This window comes from Calidris pugnax, unplaced genomic scaffold (genome assembly GCF_001431845.1).
Source record: "Calidris pugnax isolate Ruff unplaced genomic scaffold, ASM143184v1 scaffold1, whole genome shotgun sequence".
NCBI lineage: Eukaryota > Metazoa > Chordata > Aves > Charadriiformes > Scolopacidae > Calidris > Calidris pugnax.
In genome coordinates, this window is record NW_015090800.1 from 3221840 (window position 1) to 3244319 (window position 22480).

Below are 22480 nucleotides of genomic sequence, written 5' to 3' on the forward strand. Positions count from 1 at the left end.
GTGCAATTTCAGGCCATTTCCTCTTGTCCTATCACTTGTTACTTGGGAGAAGAGACCAACCTCCACCTCATTACAACCTCCTTTTAGGTAGTTGTAGAGAGTGATAAGGTCTCCTCTCAGCCTCCTTTTCTCCACACTAAACAGCCCCAGTTCCTTCAGCTGCTTGTCATAGGACTTGTGCCCTAAAATTTCATGACAAGAAGAATTATTGAAGTCACAAAGATTTATCACTCCCAGTTAAGTTGGGACTCTTATATTTTCCTGGTTAGCTTAAAAGATCTAGTATTAAGACACTTTTCTGTCAATAAAGAAAAAGAACCATGAACTTCAAGGTCTTTTGTTTAGTTTTATTTCCCCCCAGAAATTAGAGGTAATTTATTTTGGCCTGCTTAATCTGGAGAAGAACTTCTTAACATTTCTTCACATCTTCTTTCTCCTAAGGACTCCTACATCACTCTACTTAGCTGGAGCAGCAAGTCATTACCTAGACCTAACTCATTAGAAGTTCCATCACACTTAAGTTGTTTCAAAGCAATGCTGAATGTACAACAAAATAAGGCTGCTTACTCCCATTTGGTGGAAATGTTATCTAGATTAAGAGCTTTTAGAGACTTCCTTTCCACTTACCTCAGCAATTTTATCTATGTTTTACCAGCTGTTAATCTGTGTAGTGAAAAATAGTGTGGAAGGAATTGATTTTTCCAGCTGATGACTGGGTGGCAATTTGTCAAAACACCCACATGCTTGACAGAGGAGAAGATGAGGGGAGATCCAGGTAGTACTTTCTTGCTAATGAAAATCTGGAATGTATTAGTACTAAGGAATGGGGGAGAAAGAAATATTAAATGGCAAGAGGATGGAGACATCTTCAGTAATTCTATCTTCTTCAGAGATTATACAGAAAGACTGAATGCCTAGAACCAGGGAAAAATTGGCTCCATCTTTGTAGCTAACTGCCTGAGCGTTATACCCCTGAGTGCTCTTTGGAACCTCCCCTTCCAGATGCAGTCTTGGGAAGCTGCACCACGCAGACTGATATTTGTATCATCACAGTTCCCCAGACATTTCTCCCCATGTTACTCACTTCACCGTCTTCCGCTGCTCTTTCAACACTCTCTCACTTTCCCACCTGGCCACACGCTGATGTTTCCTTGCACAGTCCCACACAGAGCAGCAGCCCCCTCCTAATTGCTGTCTTGGGTGGCAAGAAACTGTCCCCCTTTTCTTTTGCCCCACCATGGCTGAAGAATGGTTTGAACCCCTGCCAGGACGTGCCATTGAGGCATCTTCACAGGATGCTCCCAAGGTTGTGCAAGGGTGGAGCAGCCAAGCCAGTCACCCTCCTGGTGTGCAGCAGGGGCAGAGGCAAGGTCACTTTAAGCAACACTAGCCCCTGCTCCCCCACCAGCAGCATGCTCAGCTGAGACACCATGCCAACGGGACACACTGTGATGCCCAGCAGCACCACGGAGATGCTAATCTGTCCTACACTTATCCCTTGTCCACCACACACACCCCCACTGTCACTCTTCTGTGGGTTTATTTCACCCACAAAAGTCATCATGCTGATGCATTACCCTCATTCTTTGCAGAGCCCTCAGTGGTGACCTGATACCCACATGGAGGACCAGCGCTGCTCACTGTGGTCCTCACAGGGAGGAGGCTGATGGAGAGTGCTGACAGCAGAGTGGGTGGGCAGGGGAGACCATCAGTGGCCCCACTTCTGGCTGGCCAGGGAGGGAACCAATTCCCACAACCTGCAAGAGCAGGTGAGGGCCAGACCTCCCTGTATAAACACAGCAGGGAAACCAGGATGAAGCAGCGCTCTGAGGAGTTCACTGGATTTCAGACGCCTCAGAGGAAGTGAACTTGAGCACAGAGAACACAGATCTTAATACACCCCAGCAATTCATTTGAAGATACTCAAGGGAATTTATAGACAATGCGCGGCAACAAATCTTGTTTTAATGCTAAGAGCACAGCTTAGCATTCCTTCCCAGCATTCTGTCCCCTAGAGCGTAACCGTGTATTTGTATAGATGCTGCTGCAAGTTAATTCAAAGGAATTTGGAAAAATAAATAGGTAAATAAATAAATAAAAGGATAAGAGTAGCGTTTGTTGACTGCTTCCTTTTAAGATCCCTTTTGCAGACTCTTCTTCTTGTCAGTGCTTATAAACTGTGTTACCTACGAAGAGGTTTTCATACAGGTCAACTCATTTAAATTCAATAGGAGAGCAGAAGGGAACACTGCATTGAGGAACTGGATATTACCATAGTTTTCAATAATTCAGGTCATCGTCATTTCATAAAAAGTATTCTTACTCTCAGTATTTTTAATTTAAATCTGCTTAATTTGATTTTTGAAAATTGGCCTCTGATCAAATAAATTTTAAAAGCAAATAAATTTCTTCCTTTTTTTCTCTCTATGAGCAGTCAGATCTAGAGGTATAACCAAGGTCAACTGCAGGCATAGACAAGGTTGGTAATGAAAAGGGCAGTAACCTGCTAGGGACAACAAGATGGACATCATTGTGGTGCCCAGTTTTTGTCTCTTGCAAAAGGCAAACTTGCTCTGGTTGCTCTTCATTCAGACGCCAAAGCAGGTGAGTTGCTGTCTGTTCCCAGAAGGGGCAGCTTCACCCAATAGCACCCACTGCCAGGACCATCACTGTGCTGGCAAAAGAGCAGCATTTTGTCCTTTCCTGTGATGGGAGCAGCCACACTTTAAGCAGTGATGCTTGACACTGAGAAGAGGTGACTAACAAAACCATCATGTTACCTGGGACCAGAGCAAAGGCAGCACACGAGCAAAGATAAAAGAAAGATGAAACCTTGCCTCTCATGGACCACCTCTTCTCTGCTTCCTCAAAAGCAGCCATGCCTCTGGGGTTAAATCTCTCAGTCTGCATTGAAATTCATCATCCCCGTGCCACCATCTGAAGATTTGCTTTTTGTTGCAAGTGCTGAGGGGTCATCCCCTTCTGACTAATAGCTCACCACAGTGCTTATACAATGATAACACTGTCTTACAGCGAGCAGGGAGAAGAACCTTCTGCTTTACTTTGTCCAAAAAGCTAAATATCATAGAATCATAGAATGGTTTGGGTTGAAGGGACCTTAAAGATCAGCTAGTTCCAATCCCCCTGCCATGGGCAGGGACATCTCCCACTAGAGCAGGTTACTCAAAGGCCCATCCAACCTGGCTTTGAACACCTCCAGGGATGGGGCATCCACAACTTCTCGGGGTAACCTGTTCCAGTGTCTCATCACCCTCTCAGTAAATAATTTCTTCCTAATATCTAATTTAAATGTATCTTCTTGCAGTTTAAAACCATTGCCCCTCACCCTGTCACTACATTCCTTGACAAAGAGTCCCTGCCCAGATAGTTCTGCCACCTCAATTTGTTAGATTGTATGTAGTTGGTCAAACACAAAAAATTGTCATGAATTGCAGCAGATACTCATCTCATATAACACTTGATTCTATTAAAAATAGCATAAATCCAGGCAGGCTTTTTCAAATCACTGATTATTTGAAACCTTTTTTGGAACTTAATAAGTCTATGTTATGTATTCATGTTCTCCATGTGTACCAAGAAATTACTGCAGGTATCTCAAAACACAAACAGCACAAAGAACAGGAGTGTTTCAAGGCTACGCTTTTAACTGCAGCTGAAAAAGGAAAAAAAAAAGAAAAAACAAACAAACTTTCCCAACACCAAAATGTAATACTGTATGCTGATAATACTACACTGAAGAAACTTCTGTTCTTTAGGGTTATGAGTAAAGTACTCTTTTTCCTTTTTTTATTAAGCAATTTTGACTGTTTGACTGTTACCATAGTTATATAATAGAACTAGAGAATACAGTTACCCTGGCCTTTCTCCATTTACAAATTATATTTTATGTACTACTCCTAGCCAAGGACAATAACACACCTTAAGATGACAAATAAAGCCACTTAATCAGGGAACATAGCTACCCTGGCATTTATGCCTACTTTACAAGAAAAGGGAAAGTCAAGGCAGAGACAAACAGCAACTCTCCTGCTGCCACCCAGCCACCAGATTTTCCACATGGAAGACGGCACACTCCATTCCTTGTCCTTTGTTTCAAAGTTTGCCCAGAATCCAACCCTCTGCCTTGGTGTCCATACCAGAGGTTCAAGCACAAGTGAAGCTGATGTAGTTGCATTCAGAGGCAACGCAGCTCAGGCCAGTGAGAAAGCAGAGGGATGAAGGGGAGAGCTCTGTGGGCTGTTTCGGGTGACTGACACGTTGTAAACAAAGATGATAGAAATTCTAAGTCCGGGTCGACACATGGGTGTTAGGAGCAGACAAACAGGGAAATATCTTTCATGAGTCATTTTCTGTCTGTTACTGGCAAAGCTCTATTGCGTTTTCAGATGTAAAGCATCTTCACAGATCTAAGGGAGTGCATAAAGGCAAAAGTACATAGATAAAAGATTATTTGTTTTTAAAGTCTTAAAAATATCGGAATGCCAAGATTTATCTTCTTTGTTATACTGAGAAATCTAATGAGAAGACAAGGCATTGAGGACATGAACCATGCACTACTTAGCTGGTGAAAGAAGTAAAAAAAAATTCTTTTAACACTTTCCTCCCTCTTGTCACACTGACAATCCTGTGCTTGAGAAATCTCATTCTCAACTCTTCAGCTTATAGTCCAAATCTAAATCAAGACCAGGCAAGGACTTCAAGAAGTCCAAACTATATCATTTTTCTTTCTTTTGAAAAGGATCAGAAACCCTAATTATTTTTCAATTGCAGCAGAGATAAAGCTGTTGGAAGGATCAAATGAGGGAAGAGGAAGACACAAAGTGAACATAAGCACATTCCCACTCGGAAAGTTGCCTCTGCCCTTAGAAGTTAGGATACTACACATGAATACCAGAAAATCATTGGGATTAGGCTTGACCACAAGGCTTTCAGAAACAACTCTTCAGCAAAACGTATATCTGCCTACAGATTGCAAAGCAGTGCTAGGTCAAAATGTCAAATCATATTATAGCATTCATCTGGGTATTCAAGTGAGGAGTCAAGATAACTGCATCTTCCAATTACTCTGCACCATGCTATTGAGACTTAACCCAATATTTTGCTTAAACTTGACTCCGTGTCACATTTTTGTAGTACTCACTTCCTTCACATCAACAAGCATCTGCCTCTCACCATTGGCTCTATTTTGATGACTCAGTGCCATTCATTTTGAACAGTCTCTCAAATCCGAGCATTTCATGGGGAAGTCTCTTTCGGCAAATTTCCCGTGGAAGGTTTTCCCAGTCAAAAGCTCCCCTGTCACACAACCATCATACAAGCTCCTCTACTGGATGTTTCAATGCCATTCAGTTTTGTAAAACTGCATCACAGGTTTGGTTTGGTTCCAATACAAAATAAGCACGTTGAAACCATTCAAATTCCTGCAAAACATCCAGTCCCTAAATGGCTGGTAACAGACGAGCTGGGTAATTGGAATGACTTCTACTAAAGTATTAATACAGTGTGCAGCAACACCATTTCTGGCTGACACTCCGAAGTTTAGATAATTACCTCCATTTCCAAAGCCTAAGTTTCATCTGGAGGTAACAACCTGCTTCAATTTTATATTCTGCTGCAACGACAGACTGTGGGCAGATACCGCTGAAAAACATGATTAAGACGCACGAGGTCAAATAGCAGAATAAACAACAGCATCCTACACCCTACAAACTACACAGCAGCACAAGAATACTAAAGCAGCATTTTGTGCTCATTATCATAGCATCTGCAAAAACCAAATCCCAGCCTGGTTTAAATCAGGCTGCCAGAGAGGTTTAACTTGGGGATCTAACAGAACCAAAATACAAATGATTAAGGTGATGACTTGGATAAGACAAAGAACAAATATCAATCTTTATTCAGAATTTCTGTATTTACAGCACATATGGTGCCTGATATATTGTGAGCATAGCAGAGCAAAGTGACCCAGGGGATTGCTTGCCTAGCAGGGTAATTTTTTTTCCTCACATGCACCCCCCAGTTCCCCAGAGCATAATAACAACTTTTTCTCTATAAGTTTAGAGCTTTCTTTGCAGCTGCAGAGACACGGAGGATAAATATTTCACACCCTTTTCACAAGAGAGAACAATTTGCTTTGTATTTTTCAAGAAAAAAAAAAAAGGCAACCCCCTACACATTGTCAATTACATGTGTACTAAATAAGGAAACTGTTCAAGTGGTTCTTGTTATAAAAGCCAAATATAATAACCCCTTTAATTATAAATTTAAAATACTGAAAGCCTCTGTAGCTAGAGGAACTGAAAACGCATTGTAAACCATTGAGAAAACAATGAGAGAGTCACAATATTTTGTAGACATTGCCACTTCGGAACAGCTCTCTCCCTGTCATATATCAGTAATCTACCAGGAACGTAATAAGTGCAAGAAAATGGTGATTTGAAGAAAAAAAAAAAACAATACATGGAAGTATTGATAAAACAGCATCCTATAAAGATGAGTGGATGTCTTAGCAGGCAGAAATCCTAAAGACTGAAAAAATAAATAAAAACACTGCTAACTCCTCATAGGACATTTCACTTGTCTACCTAATAAATTAATTCTCAGCAGTCCCTCTGTCATCTGGAGTCTGCTGAAGTCCACTCTATGGCCTACATACAGAGTAATACTCATGGAATCATGGAATTGTCAGAGTTGGAAGGGACCTCTAGAGATCATCTGGTCCAATTCCCCTGCTCAAGCAGGAACGTCTAAAGCACATTAATCAGGACTGCATCCAGGCAGATCTTGAAGATCTCCAGAGAAGAGGACTCCACGACCTCCCTGGGCAGCCTGTTCCAGGGCTCTGTCACGCTCACTGGGATGAAGTTTTTTCTCATATTTGAGTGGAACTTCCCATGTTCCAGCTAGAGCCCATTGCCCCTTGTCCTATCACTGGAAACCACTGAAAAGAGTCCGGCTCCAACATCCTTCAACTCACCCTTTAGATACTTTTGAAGTTTATCCTGCTGTCTCACAAAGAACAGACACTGAAGGAGTGGCACTGGGTAATTTCCAAGATAAATGGCTTTGCATGACTTACAGGTAACCGTAATCAGTTGCAACTCAGGCACCTTTGAATAATGACTTTGAATGGTAGCTGTAGCAGGGCAGGAATAGAGAGTATAGCATGGTACCTAAGCCTAATTCTACTGAATCTTAAAACTAGCACTACACAATTTACCTATATTTATTGACACACACCTCCTTCTCCTCACTCCCATTCATGGCTCCAAACCTGCAGATATTTGTCATCCAAAGGGCTCCTTGGGTGTGTGCCTAATCGTTGGCAGAAGTCTTTGCCTGTGCTTAACAGAAACAAAATTATCTATGAAGTTTCATGGGAAAAATCGGAGGCCACTTGAAGAGACTGTGGAGTTATACTTGGAGCAAAGAGATGCTATTTCTTAACTAAGTGGTTTTGTTTGGGCTCAAACTTGTAACTGAAACACTGCAGGGATGGTTGCTTGTGCTAGCAAAGGAAAAAGGCTAAGACCAGAGGCAGGATGATATTTCTAGATTAAAGTAACAACTCCTATTGAACAGACTGTACGATTGGAAAAATTAGACATTTTTTCAGGTATGCACACCTGAAATACAAGCAGAAGCTTTCAAAGCTAAATGCAAGCTGAGAATCACATTGCTCAGAGCTTAGCTCAAAGGATAACTGTAAGATTATTTTGTGAGAGCAAAGGTAGTTAGCGTCCCCATGAAATAAAGTGAGGTGATGAAGGTGAGGAAGAAAGAAAACTGATACATTATTTGTCTTTATGACCAGCCTTTGCTCTCCTGAGGGTGAAATTACTGTATCTCCTGTGGACCACATAGATTTTAATGTGCCATAAACCACTCAATGGAGTTCATATTTCTGAAATCTAGTAGCGCCATGAATTTTAGTTTCTAGGCTCATCTGTAGGTATTTTTGTAGTAAGGGACCTACAGGACTGATGACTAGGACCAGAGAGAGTGATTACTTTGTACAGAACATTTACTCATTGTCAGTAGGGGTTTTTTGCCCTTAATAGATTGCCAGTGAGTGTTTGTTCTGCTGCAGAATGGTTGCTTAGCTTCCCACCTACTGCAAGAGCTCTCTGGATACATTCCTGGAAGGGCAAATGTAGAATCTGAGGATGCTGCTAGTTTTTCTGAAGGGTGCATAGGCTGTTGTAGTATAGCAGAGATGAATAGACAAATTTTATATGTGTTTTCCCTCAGGCATGTTTTAGGTGTGTTATGAGGTACAGAGCTTGTGCCTAGGTTAATACAAATGGGGATTTGCGTGATGGTTCTGGGAAGGTTTCTTTCAATAGATGGGCTTCTCTAGTACCATTGCTTAATGAATTTCCATGCAAGTACCAGAAAAAGATGGAATATGGCAACCAGTGGTATAAGACTAGAACTTCTTTTGTACTGAAGCAGTTCCTTCTTACATTCAGGTAGCTCTCTCAAAAGCATGCGTCTTCCTCTAGGGAAGCATTTCTTATGGGTAAAAGTCCCCTTCAGATTACATATTGATGGCTTGTCTTAGAGCAAAGACAGGGGTTTCTGAACCTCAATTATATTTTGGTACCTAACCTATCATACCTATCATTATGGTTGTTTAATTTTACAGCAGCAGTTGTGTTAGTTTTCAATCTTCCTTACAGGTAGTTGTCTATACTTTTATGTAGTTGACTGTATCACTGAAAGGGATATGGACATAAAATCAACTTTCTATCCCAGATTCAGCAGTAAGGAAGTTCCAATGTCTGTTCTTATTATAACACTATCTTCAGGTTGTGTTAGATATGTCAGGGGCTTAGATATGCGTGGGCTTGGTCATATATATTACGCAATATTCCTCCAAGCCAGCCCATGACAAAGTTGATTATGTGGTGCTGGTGAAGACACAATCAGTTACGACAGTGTAGGAAGGAAGATTGAATCTATTCTATTTTCCTTTTTTTTTTTTTAGCTGCCACAAATTGGAAATGAAGTAATTAAGATCCACAATAGCTTTAACCCAGTAATCTGAATGCTGTCTCAAGACAAGTGTACACTGGGTCCAATCTAAACACAGTGACTTTTCTTACTCTTGACAAAATCCACACTCATCCTTAAGCACAGAAATAAGATTGGAGAAGTGTTCCTGTCCTCTTTGGATTGAGTAAGAGGTTCCAGGCATTGTAGCATGTTAGTCCTGCAGTTATCTTTCTAGTTCTCCCAGCAGAAGTCTAAAATCCAGGTGCCAATGAGAGACACTTCAATGTGAAGGCAGAGAGAGGGAATGTAAATAGAATCTGCTAAATGGTAAAGCATTGCTTAGTTCAGTAACATGCATGTCTAAGTCTTGAATTCACTCTTGCAGAGTTCCAGGCGAAAATAGCCTGAGTATTTTCAAGAAGCTATAGTTTAGGGGCTTAATGTTATTGGTTTCTCACCTCATAGACTTGCTGGCACAGGCATCATGCTGAGCTGCAATCTTGATGCCTAAGTGGTATTAGTTACCAGAAGACATATTTGAATACTTTGTTTGAGTATAGGAACATTTTCAATATCAGCATTCAATCTCAAAACATATTATTAACATCTGAGCTAGGAGTATTTTTTGTTTCATTACTAAAGTGCATGAAGTGCTATACCCAACTGCCTCTTGAGAAAGTCAAGCCAGAGTTAGACTTGCCTGTCTGTGCAACTGCTCAAGCAATCATTTCTCTAGATTTTAAATTCAAATTGTGAATCAAGAGGAACATTTGACTAACATTGCCACTTATGTTATACAAGCCCCTTTAGGAGCTGCCTGTGACTGCAGCTTCATTTACAACAGCAATATCTCTAAGTGTACTATTTGGCACCAGAAACAATCTGAGTTGGACTTTAATAGAGTTATCCTGAGAGGACAAAACAAGACTTGAGTTTGATCTGTTTGGAACTAACTTCACCCTTTTCCTTGCTCTGTGCAGCTGCATAATTTGCACACAGCTACTAGAAGAACTGAGTCTATAATTCAAGCTGCAAGCACTATGTGTCACACACACAACAGCTTAGTGCATTCCCAGAACTTGATCACCTTCTCTTGACTTTGCATTAGGATAATGTTGGAGAGGTCCTAAAAGGAGTGGGCAATGGAGAGGCGAAGGAATTTTCCTCCGTGCATTCCTGATTAAGAAGGGCTTGAATTCTGGATACTAGACCAAGACACCACAAACAATTGAGACAGCATCTGCTGAGAAATAGGCATTCTGCTTCTAACTCTAGATTAGTTTACTTCAAAGTTGGCCTCCTCCTGCATGCTGTCTCTCTCAGCAATAGTTACACAAAAAGCAGATCCCAGCTGACAAGCCTCTTCCAGCAGAGATTGAAGAGGGCTTAATGAAGATGTGGATCCTACTAGCAAAGGATCTGTGTTTGTAAATTTAGGAACTACGCTCAGAGGAAAGGAAGTGCTTTGATGCAGATATTAAGAGTCCACATTATAACATGGAGGCAGCAGAGCTTACCTGACACTCAACAAAATACACAGCAGCAGTGTCCTCAATTATACTATTGATACTTCTCAGTTATTAGTTTCAATTCTTGTATAACTCTGCCCCCCACACTCCTACACGCTACAGAAACATTAAACTTTCATTGCTGCAATGAGAGACGTATGTTCCTCTTGCCTTTTGGGAGACTTCAGTAACATTCCTGCCATATTTGACTCAACCCACCTTGGGCATCTTTCAGTTCCTCATTGCCTACTTTGAAGCTGTGAGGAAAGATGTCAATAGGCAAGAACAAAATTAGTCCCTACCACTCAATTCTATTATTAAGCTGCTTTCCACTTCTGCCCATATCTGTGGGCTCCTCAAATGACGCTCAACATAATAAGTTGATAGGCCCTATTCTTTTGAACAAGGCCCCATCACACTTCGTGGAAAAGATGCAGTGACAACCTTTTTCCTGAAAAATAAGTTGTAGGAGAGAGGGGAGCATTATCTCACTTGTAGGTGCAAGCTCATTTTTAATTTTGACCACCAAACTCTGGCACTATGGAAGAAACTAGGGATTCAGAACTGAGGTAAAGATACAGTGAAAGGGAGCCTGATGTTCCAGCTGGTACACCTGACGAATAAGATACACCATTGAATGTACTGTTCAGCCTCTCTCACTGGGACTATAAAATACTCCTAAGCACACTGACAAATGAAAGGGAACCAAGGTGCACGAATTAACCTTTCTGCTTTTGTGCTTGTACCCAAGATCCTTCATCTCAGATTGCAGAAATTTAGCTGAGGTAACAGAAAAAAAAAGTTGTTACTCTTAGTCCGGAGAGAGAAGTCAAAAAGTGATTTGTACAGCATTATCTGTCTATCACTATCCAAATATTTTACTGAAGACAAATTTATAGCATACATCCAGGATCATTTCACTTTAGTCCTGTGACAGTAATTGCCTTTCATAGTTAAGCCAGTTTCCCCTCTCACACACTTGTTCGTACCGATGTGACTACTTGAAACCACACACAATCACCTGTCTTTACTGCCCTTCTGCCTATCGTTACGGCAATTAATGAGAGGATAATATTATCCTTCCCTCCATCAAGACATTCCTGGGTCAAACTGAAAATGTCACAGAACCAGCCTATTATAGGTTGATGGAAGCCAAAGGAACAAAGAATTTGACCTTAAGGAGCATCAACATTACCTATGATGGTAGACACATAAGCCAAAAGCCCCCATATTACATTCTTGCCTTCATCTTTTTTAACTAGAAAACAGCAATTTACCAGCTATTTTTATTTATCTGACACTGCTCCCTTTTCACTTATGGCTACTTGGTTCCTGACTGTACAATCAAGCTTATGCTGTTTAGTGACCAGTTTGGTTACCTTCACTCTAGGCTGCGTAGCCTTTTCTCTTGTATCTAACATCATCTTCCCCAGTATATATCATTTTATGGCATAGAAAAAGCAACCAGCAGCAAGGATCCAGCAGAGTGACTCAGAACACCAGTTTACATTCCCCAGAGAAGGAGCTTCATGGTGCTTAGCCTATAGATTTTAAATAGCATCTCACCTCACAGCACAGAGGGCATGTTTTTTCTCCCACAGAGGGATAGCAGCTCCGTCTCCTCAGATATTAGACCACAAACACTAAAATCCAGGCCAGCCAGTATACAAGCTGAATCATAGTCACTACCAGAAAGCACAGTTTAAGAGACAACTTTTCCATCTACAGTATTTGACTCACATCATTGCTGTCAACAAGAGATGAAAGAAATTACCTTATCAGGCCTTTGCTGAAGAACTGGCAGATTCTCTTGTTTGCTTAATGAAAGCTAAACTGTATTTGATCTCCATAGTAACAATAGCAAGCAAATATGCTCAGAAACGGATGGACAATCTACTATGGGAATCAGGTTCCATTTATATCTACATTGTAGACACATTTTAGTGCTAACCAAGTCACAGCTGGGCAATAGCAGCTATAAATCTATATCCTTGCATTCCACACTGCCATTCTCTCAACTTCCCATCTTTCTTCTTGAAGCTTAGTCTCCGTTCAAGAGAATTTCCACAAAACGTTAGAACATATCTCTGGATCTCAGCTGGACATTTTCACCTGACATCCAAGTAAGAAACATAGTTTAAGCCATAATAAGGCTTCAGCTGTCCTCCTCCAGCTACACTTCTTCTAATGAAAAGTATCAGCCGTGTCTACCAAAATAGTCTTCTTACCCAAGACAGGCTGCTACCTCCTCACCCCACTCTTGACACTCCATAACTCTGAGAAGATTCCCACCAAATCTCTTGTTTTGTGGTACAAAGAGGTTGTCCTGAAGTCTTCTTAATATTTTATCTACAAGTACCAGCACACTCTTTTTGTGTTTTACCAGCAGGTAAGCCTTCTGTCATCACATAGCAGACATGCCATGTCTGAACTTACAATCCTCACTGAAGGGACTCCTAATGCCATCCTAAACTGTTTCTAGGGATGATCTTTTAAGTCATATTACCCTTTATATCTGAAAGAAGTGGCCTCCTAAACCCTCCCAGCTGGCTAGGGCAGGTCAGACAACATGCAATAGCCAATAAGGTCTAGAGAACCTTTAGCAGTTCTCTGAAAGGCACTGATAACAGGCCATGAAACCATTATTCAAAGCAGTGCTGCTTGCAGCAATTATCATTATGGACATTTCCTCATTCTGACCAGCAATAAGGTACCAGAATAAGTGCTGAAGCTGGCAAACTGAGATTGCACACACCTTTATGCACTGTATGCTCACCCTGCAGATCCAAACTATTTGGAACTGGTGACAAAGAGCCTTTCTGCACTACATCGCAGGAGGACTTTACAAACAGACCCTCCACAGATGCGTAGGTAGTAGCAGCCATGTTATAAACTTTGTTTACTAAAGGCAATTTGATCCGTACTCTAGCCAGTTTAACAAAACCAAGGACAGCCAACAGTTAGCAAAACGATAGTGCAAACTCGGGTGCAAAGCACTGTTTTTATGGACCATTATTTCTTAGAATATTTTAAATACACCGTGGCTTGTAAGACTGGTGAGGCTACAAAATCAACAGTTCCCTGCAGGAGTATTGTAAAACAGGTTCAAGATATTAATTTAACTACACAGAAAAAGCAAAATATAGCAGTGTTTTCCTGTGGTAAGTAGGACATGATGTCAACAAGATGAGTACTGGCCAATCTGTACACATACCAGAGATATGCAAACAAGAGGACTTACCTGATGCCACCTGATGTCCACCATTTTCAAATGAAGCCATGTGCGCTTCCTTCCCAAAGAGTCAATCCTACAGTATAGACAAAGCAGAGGTAAAAAAGAGAAGCTGAAATTACACACTAGAACCGTGCCTGTAGGGGCCCGGGACCACCCAGTCAAGACACAAGCCAAACAATCTCTTCTCATCATATGCACATTCAGAGAAGTTACTTTTAATGAAGCAAAATCACCATCATAAGTTTTACACTGCAGTGTTGCCCTCAAAGTGGTGGCTCTTTCACCCTCCTTTTCCTGCCTTTTATTTCTGCTATTGCCATCAAAATGTCTTTTTGTGAGTTCAGGGTAAATAAAGAAGCCAAGTCACATACAGAAAATAACATATTTCAAAAAACACCCACTCACCTACACTCAGCTAAATGCCAAGCTCTTTTCCCAGCCAAGGGGAAATGAATTTAGGAAAGACCAGCTTCCAAAGACTACCAAGCATCATCCTAGCTACAGCTTTGCAGAATCACATCTACATCAGATATTCACACACCTAAATACTACACTGACCACTGAAACAAAACTTCATGAAAACATAAGTTAAAAATACAAACTACTCCTACAGCTTAAATGAAACTAACCCAAACTCTCCATTGCATCAATCTGGTATTTTTGCTTTGTTTCTAGTGACTGGTTCAGAGCTTACTCAGCCTTGCTGATAACTGACATTAAATTAAGAGTTCAGTAAGAAAGTAAAAATAAGATATTACCTGTCCTAAGCATTAAAAGAAAGTAATTGAGGTCTCTTTATAGACTTCATGGCTTAGAGATAAGCACTTCACAGTGTCTGATTCTAATTAATACCCCTGATTCTCTGATTAGTAGCACCATGTCATTCAGGTGACTTCACTTGAAAATCAATGTTTTGGTAGTTAACACTTGTGTAAGAGGGCTTCCAAAGCCAAGTGGTTATCTTTGATTCTTCACTCAGGTAAAAGGTGGTGGAGACATGGAAAAAAACCACCAACAACACAAAAGCTCTGGAACGAATTTTAAGTCTAACTTGAGTATTTTTCCAGGAATAAACAAGGTCATCAGTGAGCAGTCTGTCCTGTTTACTTGCAAATGGGCCATACCACATCTTTGTGCACCCTGGGGAAATCCTGCTGCCCTATTTTTCCAAGCTCCACTAACAAAATGGGTATAATGGTACTGCCTTAATTCAGGAGTTTAAAGATAAATCTACTTCTAAACGTAGCCAGGCTCCGAAGCTTTGATCACAGACTTTAGGACAAGTTGCTAAAGCTTTTGTTTGGAGCCAAGAGAATTAGAATCAGGGAGTTAAAAAAAACACCACCACCACAACACAAAACTTAAACCCTGGCATCTGAAATGGCTAGCAACAAGCCCTCTGTCCAGCTGACTGCACAGATAATCTCCTTGGACTTGTTTCCCTCTCATAATGAAGCAGAACCACCAGTGAGCAGAGGCAGATTATGACAGGCTCACAATAAACATGTCTGAATCCCAGGCATGTGACGATGTCAATGTTAGAGCAAATTTAAGAATACATTTAGGAAAAAAAAAATGCAAGTGGGAAAAATAAACCCTGCATGCAGCATAGCTGCAATAGACACATCTGTGTCTTTGCCCACAGCCTGCATCCATACATGGCACAGTGGGCAACCCTAAGCAGAAGCAAGGTGTACTGCAGCCCCAGGATACAGCATTCCCAACCCACTCCTGGCTGGACACCCTACAAACTGAGAGAAAACCCATGTTGCCTTTCCACAAAGGCTAAAAGAAACTTGGAAATGTTTAAGGTGGCCTGGCCAACACGGAGGAACAAAATGCAATAACGTGTTGGCATGGGCTACTCTGCCCTACCAAGGTGATTTTATTCAACATCTTTATTACTTAGATTGTCCAAATCTTGAAGCAATCAAATAACTTTCAGTGATGGAAATCTGTTATAAATGTTTCAGAAGTACAAAATCTTCAGTGAAAGCTCAGAACTTCATCAGGAGCAGAAGGGGAAATTTGTTTGTAATTTGAATTGCACAATATTTCCCAGAGATAGCAGCTTCTTTAGCCCAGTTTTCTCACACGTAAACTCATTTGCAGTCAGAACTGGCTTACCACCACTGACAGACATATCAGCCATGGCCCTTGCTCCTTCCTTACCCAAACAAACATAGATCTGATGTTTGAGCGCCTCTTTTTCCTGGTAGTATATTTATAGGAAACCAAGTGATAGACTGCTGATGGAGGGCAGACCATTCTGTCCCTTTGAGATGTCCTGGTAGACAAAGCAAAAGAAACTCACATTAGACTGTTGCACCTGGGAAAAGCAAAGGACAGCATGGAGTGACATTATCCTAGGCCATTAGAAGATAATGTGGCATTTCCAGGGCAATGGCCAAACACAAGTATCCACATGCCCATCATGTGCTTGACAAGAGTCATGAAAAGACCAAGACAAAAAGATGCTCCTCCTGACACTACAGACATGGCTTAGGGCTGGACAGATTGTCCACTAGTGCAAATTTTCAGGCCCTCACAGATAAGTGAGCTAGTTTACCTTAGCTGCCTGCTTCCTAAGTAGTCATCTTTCTTTCATTTGGGACTCATTTCAGAAGCAGTGTCTCAAATCTTCTGCTTCTAACTTGATTGTTAATTAGGGCATGCCAGTGCAAGCCAGAGTCCTGGGGCTGAGCCTCATCCCCTCATGGATGGGCCCATTTGTTTGTCTTCTCTACTCATAGACTGTGGAAGCCACAATTGGGTCTGTTTTCTTAGAAGACAAGGAGCAGTCATTTATAATTAAAAATATAGTGAGAAATATAGGGAAAAGTTAGATTAGCCTGTTAATGATGTTAGGTAAAAGAAAAAAATATACTTTTTACAATGAAGTATAGCATAAAGTGACTTCTACAGAGCTAGAGCCTGATTTTACTTTCAACAGAAAAAATAGAGCAACTTCAAACATCTGACAATCTCCTTCTCCCCCTCTGAAAGTGAGAGGAGTTTTTTTGTTTGTTTTTTTTTTTTTCAATTTAGAAATGAAGCAGCAAACATGAGGAGGACATGAGCAGACAGGAGAGGTCTTACCTCTGACACTGAGAGCATTCCTAATACTCTTTGTAAGTGACATCCTCCCATCATCCCTATGGATTCAAATGATTGTTCATGATGAAACGGCACAGAAGAAAGCAGGATTTGAGAAGGGAGCGTACACCAGCAGGTGGGTTTTTTTTTTCAATTCAACAATCCAGGTAGTTGGAGAACAATTATGAATTAATCAACCCAGTTAAGTCTCCTGGAAGGCATTACGGCCCCCTAACCTGCTGCGTACAGACACTTCCGTGTGCATCTGGCTGCCCGAGATTAAATTACAAAACTAAATGAACACAAAAGGGTCTCTGGCATTTCATAACCCAGCGCCTGCCATCCTGCAAGGGCACCCTAGGAGCTGGATGCAGTCCAGCACAGGCAGCGAGGGCTTTGCAAGGCAAACCCAAGCGAAGGAGCTTGGATACAGAGGGAACTCTAGGGAAGCTGGTCTGTTGTAATGTCACTATTGCACACCCAGGGATTTACTCCCACCAAAATGGAGGGAGTGAGGCAAACGGAGGTGAAAGACCAAGGAGGGGAATATTTCAGTAAGTATGTATTTTCCATGCTGGCTCTCACTCACATTCCTGGCCTCCAAGACACCATTATTCCCCACGTTTTCCCACATCTCTCTAAGGAAAAAGACAGCAGAACCGTGAAAAGGATAACACATGCTTCTATCTGTCTCCTCTCTGACACTAGACTCTGAAACAGAGCACGGAAATCCACCTTTCTGAGGCCAAACCAAATGCCAAACCAATCGCCCACATGCCCTCCCACTTATGAAAAGGACCAAAATTTGTGGCAGCCTTCCTGCCTGGGCTAGGTCAGTGCCTGGCTCATCCCAAATACACAAATCCTCCCCCCTCCGCTGATCCCCCAGCTGGTGCTTTTGATCAGCAGACATTAATTTAGCAAGACATTCACAGGAAAGGTGTTTCCCATATCCCCACAGCCACCCATTCACCCAGGATGGGTTTCGGTGCCACTCCCTGCCCCCAGGCTCTTCATTCAAGGGTGAGGCACCAGCTCCAGCTCCTGTAGTGGTTCCTGCCCTCCCCTTCCCCACCTCCAGTATCTCCAAAGCTCCACCATGGGTCACCACTGCCAGCAGGCATGGGCAGGGTGTGGGGGTCCTGTCGAGGGGGCTCAGAACAGGAGATGCACCTGCTGGTGCCCTCCAGGCCCTGACACAGGCAGCAAAAGCACCAGGGCACCATGCAGAAAGGGGAGTGCAGGGAAAAGGGGGTGTCAAACATCCAGGGAGAAGGCTGGGAAATGACATGCGAAGAGATTAATGGACTTAACTAAAATCACACACAGCACCAGCAACAGAACTGGAAGCAATACCTGAGTCGTGCAGCCCAGGTGTAACACCCTGCCTCCTTCAGAGGCAACAACCAGCGCCTGCTGTGGCAGGTACAGGATGGTCACATGAAGGAGGGTGATGGTAGACTTGTTGGTCTGCAGGTCTTCAGCTTATCCTGTTGGCAAACGTCTTGATCTGCAGAGCCACTGTGCGTTAATGATTAGTGTACTGCACAGCAGAATACTCTTGGAAACACGCTGGCACAAACAGAGCACCTTTCACATGGGTCTTTCAAAACTGGGCAACACACATAAGAAAAAGCAGTTGTCATGTTGTTACATGGAACATTACGTATATGTTCAAGAGGCATATAATATTATAGAAAGAGATTTTGGGGGGGGGAACTTCAATGCTTCTCAATCAGTTTTTTTACCATCAGCTTAGAAAAGTTATCATTTAGCTTCAAAACAAATAAATATGTGCTTCTGGTCCTTGTTTGAATTGAAGGTTGACAATGTAGCTTTGAATTTGAGTGTTTCTGGAAAGATGAATCAACATATCTGAAAAAACCCAGCCTAAGTCTGAAGTCCTGTTTCCTATTTCATGTCTGATTCACTAGCAAATTACTTCAGAGTGCTTAATTTCTGCTCACAAGAAGTCATACCTATCCCTGAAGGAATGCTTTTATTCCCATTGCCCGTTTGAAAAGTCAGAATGTACTGCACTGCATAAAAATGATCTATACTTGCCGCTTAAGAAAACAGGTTTTGAAATAGATCTAAATTAGGTTTAACCATCCCTCACACATCCCAGCCTGAAGGAGCAGCCTAGCAACAACCTTTAGCATTTTGCAAACATTTGCTACTAATTATGGGTTCTTAGAACAATAATACATGGCTCCATGCTTTACAGAAAGAGGCCAAAAGCAGCCTCAAAAGCAAGCCTTAGTCTTTAATTTAAACCAGTGCCATACAAATTCTCAAATATACATTGCAAAAGCTTCCCAAAACACTACTCTGATTAATGGCCCCAAAAACTTGTAAAAGCTCAACTGTCAGGCATTAAAATGTAGGCTGAGAAAAAGCTCATGTGGAGCAGTTAAATAAAAATCCTTTGAAAAAACTTTTCCCTATACCTTAAGCAACAGCAGCACGATACAGCAGTACACAACAAAGCTCCCATAGGAGTCTCCCAGAAAGAGCCATAGGGCTTGCTCTGTACCAGTTCAGGTGCTCCCAAACCTGCTTCCAGCAAGTGATTCAGGCCCCATGACAGGCCACTCTGCCCCAGCACAACTTCCCTGACCTCTAATAAATCAGCCAGCTTTCCATAACTTTTCCACTCACATTCCCTTATGCACAGCTGTCCTCTCTAGCCTAAAAGCTCCCCTATTACTGCTTGAGCTACTTTTAGCTTTCAAGTGCTCTTGAATTTCCCTTGACCTTAAGCAGGAGACAGAACGAAACAGGCACAGAAGAAACACTATCCTTTCCAGATTCCTCTTTGTGTTTATTCTCACATCTTCTTGCCTGAACAAAGCAGTCAAGCCATACTCCAGCCCATCTGCTCCAGGTGACACTGCTTGAGTGGGAAGGTTGGACAAGATGACCTCCAGAGGTCCCTTCCAACCTCAACCATTCTGTTATTCACTTTTTAGTTGTCTTTACAACAAAAGTTTAGCATGAATAACCCTTTCCTGGGAAGTGGAGCTGGGAACCCTCAGCTATAGCCATTTTGAAGATGTGTTGACTGGAATCATTCTAACAAGAGACTCTGGAAGATGCAACATCTATCTAAGATGAATTTGGATCTTGAGGTAGAATATCAGTTGATAGGGATGTCCCTAGCTGAGAAAATGAGAGGGTGGGATTTGTTTGGTTGTTTGTTTGTATTTTTATTTCCCACTCTTCTCACTCAGTACAATTTAAGATTTCCTAGATAATTTATCATGATTCAAGTCTGTGGCTGCAACCTCTGTGATACCTTTTTCAATTTTCTTCATGAAGGGGTGAGGAAGGCATTACAAAACTATTTTATTTGTCTTCAATGCAAGAATTACATTGGCTTAGAAACTTCAAAACTAATAGGAGAGCAGAATGACAGAAATGAATAAAGACACTAGATTACTGGCGTTGACTCAAATATTTCAGTGATCTAAATGATGGCAGCATTTCTTTACTCACAGAAAGTGAGAATATGAGAAACATCAAGGAAGTAAAAAAGCTCTATTGTTTGCTGAGGGTAGAGTCTCTTTCCATGGGCTTAACAGTGGATTTCAGCATCACAGGCTTTCTCTGTGTGTTCTCTGTGTGTTTAAAAGCAAAAAAAGAAAAAGGAAATAATGGGATTTTTGAACATGTAGTGCATTGGGAAATGAATGTTCTCTTTAGGCGACCAGCTAATATGTTCCTCTCCACATGAACAGATTGAAGCCTGTTCATGCTATTGCAAAATTATTACTATAGTAGAGAAAACTGCCCTTGAGTTTAGGGAGGTGATTTTCCCCCTGTGCTCAGTACTGGTGAGACCACACCTTGAGTATTGTGTCCAGTTTTGGGCATCTCAATATAAGAGAGATAGCGAGGTGTTGGAGCAAGTGCAGAGGAGGGCAACGAAGCTGGTGAAGGACCTGGAGAATAAACCTTACGAAGAGCGATTGAAGGAGCTGGGACTGTTTAGTTTGAGGAAGAGGAGGTTGAGAGGAGACCTCATCGCTCTCTACAACTACTTGAAAAGACATTGTAGAGAGGTTGGTGCTGGTCTCTTCTCACAGGTAATCAGCGATAGAACAAGGGGTAATGGCTTCAAGCTGCAACAGGGTAGGTTTAGACTAGACATTAGGAAACAATTCTTCCCAGACGGAGTGGTTGGGCATTGGAATAGGCTGCCCAGGGAAGTGGTTGAGTCACCATCCCTGAATGTGTTTAAGAGTCGTCTAGATGTGGTGTCGGGGGATATGGTGTAGGGGAGAACTTTGTAGAGTTGTAGAGTAGGGTTGATGGTTGGACTCGATAATCCTAAGTGTCTTTTTCAACCTGAATGATTCTATGATTCTCTGGGCCTGATGGCTCATTTACCATCCAAATCTGCCTATGCTGACCTGTCAAATCACAGTGCTTCTAATGTCCCGTGGAAAGGAGGGATTAAGTCCTTTATGTCCCACGTCAAAGTACCACGAAGGGAAGCACTCCCCCAGCTACTTTAAAAAGCTCACTGAAAATCCAATAGCTGCATGGAGGGCAGATGGGTGGAGGAGAAGAAAGGAGGACTGGAGGCCTCCTCGAGACCCAGATTTTGAAACTTGTATAAAGAAAACCCTAGCAAAATACTGAACCTGCAACTCCTTGATGATTGTACTGCTGTGTCTTCTAATTTTAGTTGAAGGATTTGGTTCACTATAGACGTGGAGCAAAATAAACCCTGCTGTATCTATCTGAGCTTCGCCCAGGTGAAAAAAAAAACCAACAAACAGCCAAACCCTTACATCTCAGTCTTCTGAAGCTTTGGGAAAATCTCAACTCCAAGTGCTGCAGTTCTGTCCAGCCCTTACCTAAATCTTGCATTAACCTTGGATCCTCTGAGGTTTGTGTTATCATGAGATCACATAGATATTGTATTAAAACCTGATGGGTTTCAACAATTTGATACTGATGGAAAAATAATGATTTTTTCCTTGAGCTTCAGGGAAAAAATTGCATTTTGCAGAAAGCAGGCTTCTACCTAAAGGCATCTCAAGATTCCATTAAATTATGGGCTTTTTTTTTTTTATGAAACAAAAAATGTATTTTTAAATGGCAGATATTTTTGCTTCTATGGTATATTACAAAACTGGCACATACGTTATACCACAAAAGTTTCTTGCTGAAGTGTTTGGAAGTGATTGGGATGTCTAAACTTCTGAAAAATGATGATGACAACTGCGTAAGTTTGTGACCTTTGTGATGGACAGAGAACTGGAAATTTTAATAAATGCCAGCAATAAATGAACTGTGTACAATTATTATATCAGTAGATGAAGGCTGAGATGACACAGCTGTTACAAGGTTGAACTATCCAACTAGGAATAAGAAAAGGGACAAAGCTTGCCATCAGATCTGAAATTAATGATAGTTGGATCATTTGCCACAGCATTTTTAAAACATACCTGATGGCACTAATTCTTGGATATAGGCTAGCAATTCTTCTATGTTTTGGCTTTTGGGGCTAAAACAAAAGTAAAGCTTCTCTTACCCAGTCTGCTCTGTTGTTTATGCATACGGCAACTTCCAATTTACAAAAAACCTCTTTATTCCTCTGACATTCTTAATC

At 41.6% G+C, this 22480-nt stretch overlaps 1 protein-coding gene across 1 annotated transcript in view; it reads left to right on the forward strand.

The window, feature by feature from the left end:
• The first annotated feature begins 2520 nt into the window (after positions 1 to 2520).
• LOC106885221 (aldose reductase-like) overlaps positions 2521 to 22480 on the forward strand; it is a 95484-nt gene continuing 75524 nt past the window's right edge. The window contains exon 1 of the mRNA XM_014937223.1: positions 2521 to 2604. Within this exon, the coding sequence (XP_014792709.1) occupies positions 2521 to 2604 (84 nt within the window). The remainder of the gene's footprint in view (positions 2605 to 22480) is intronic.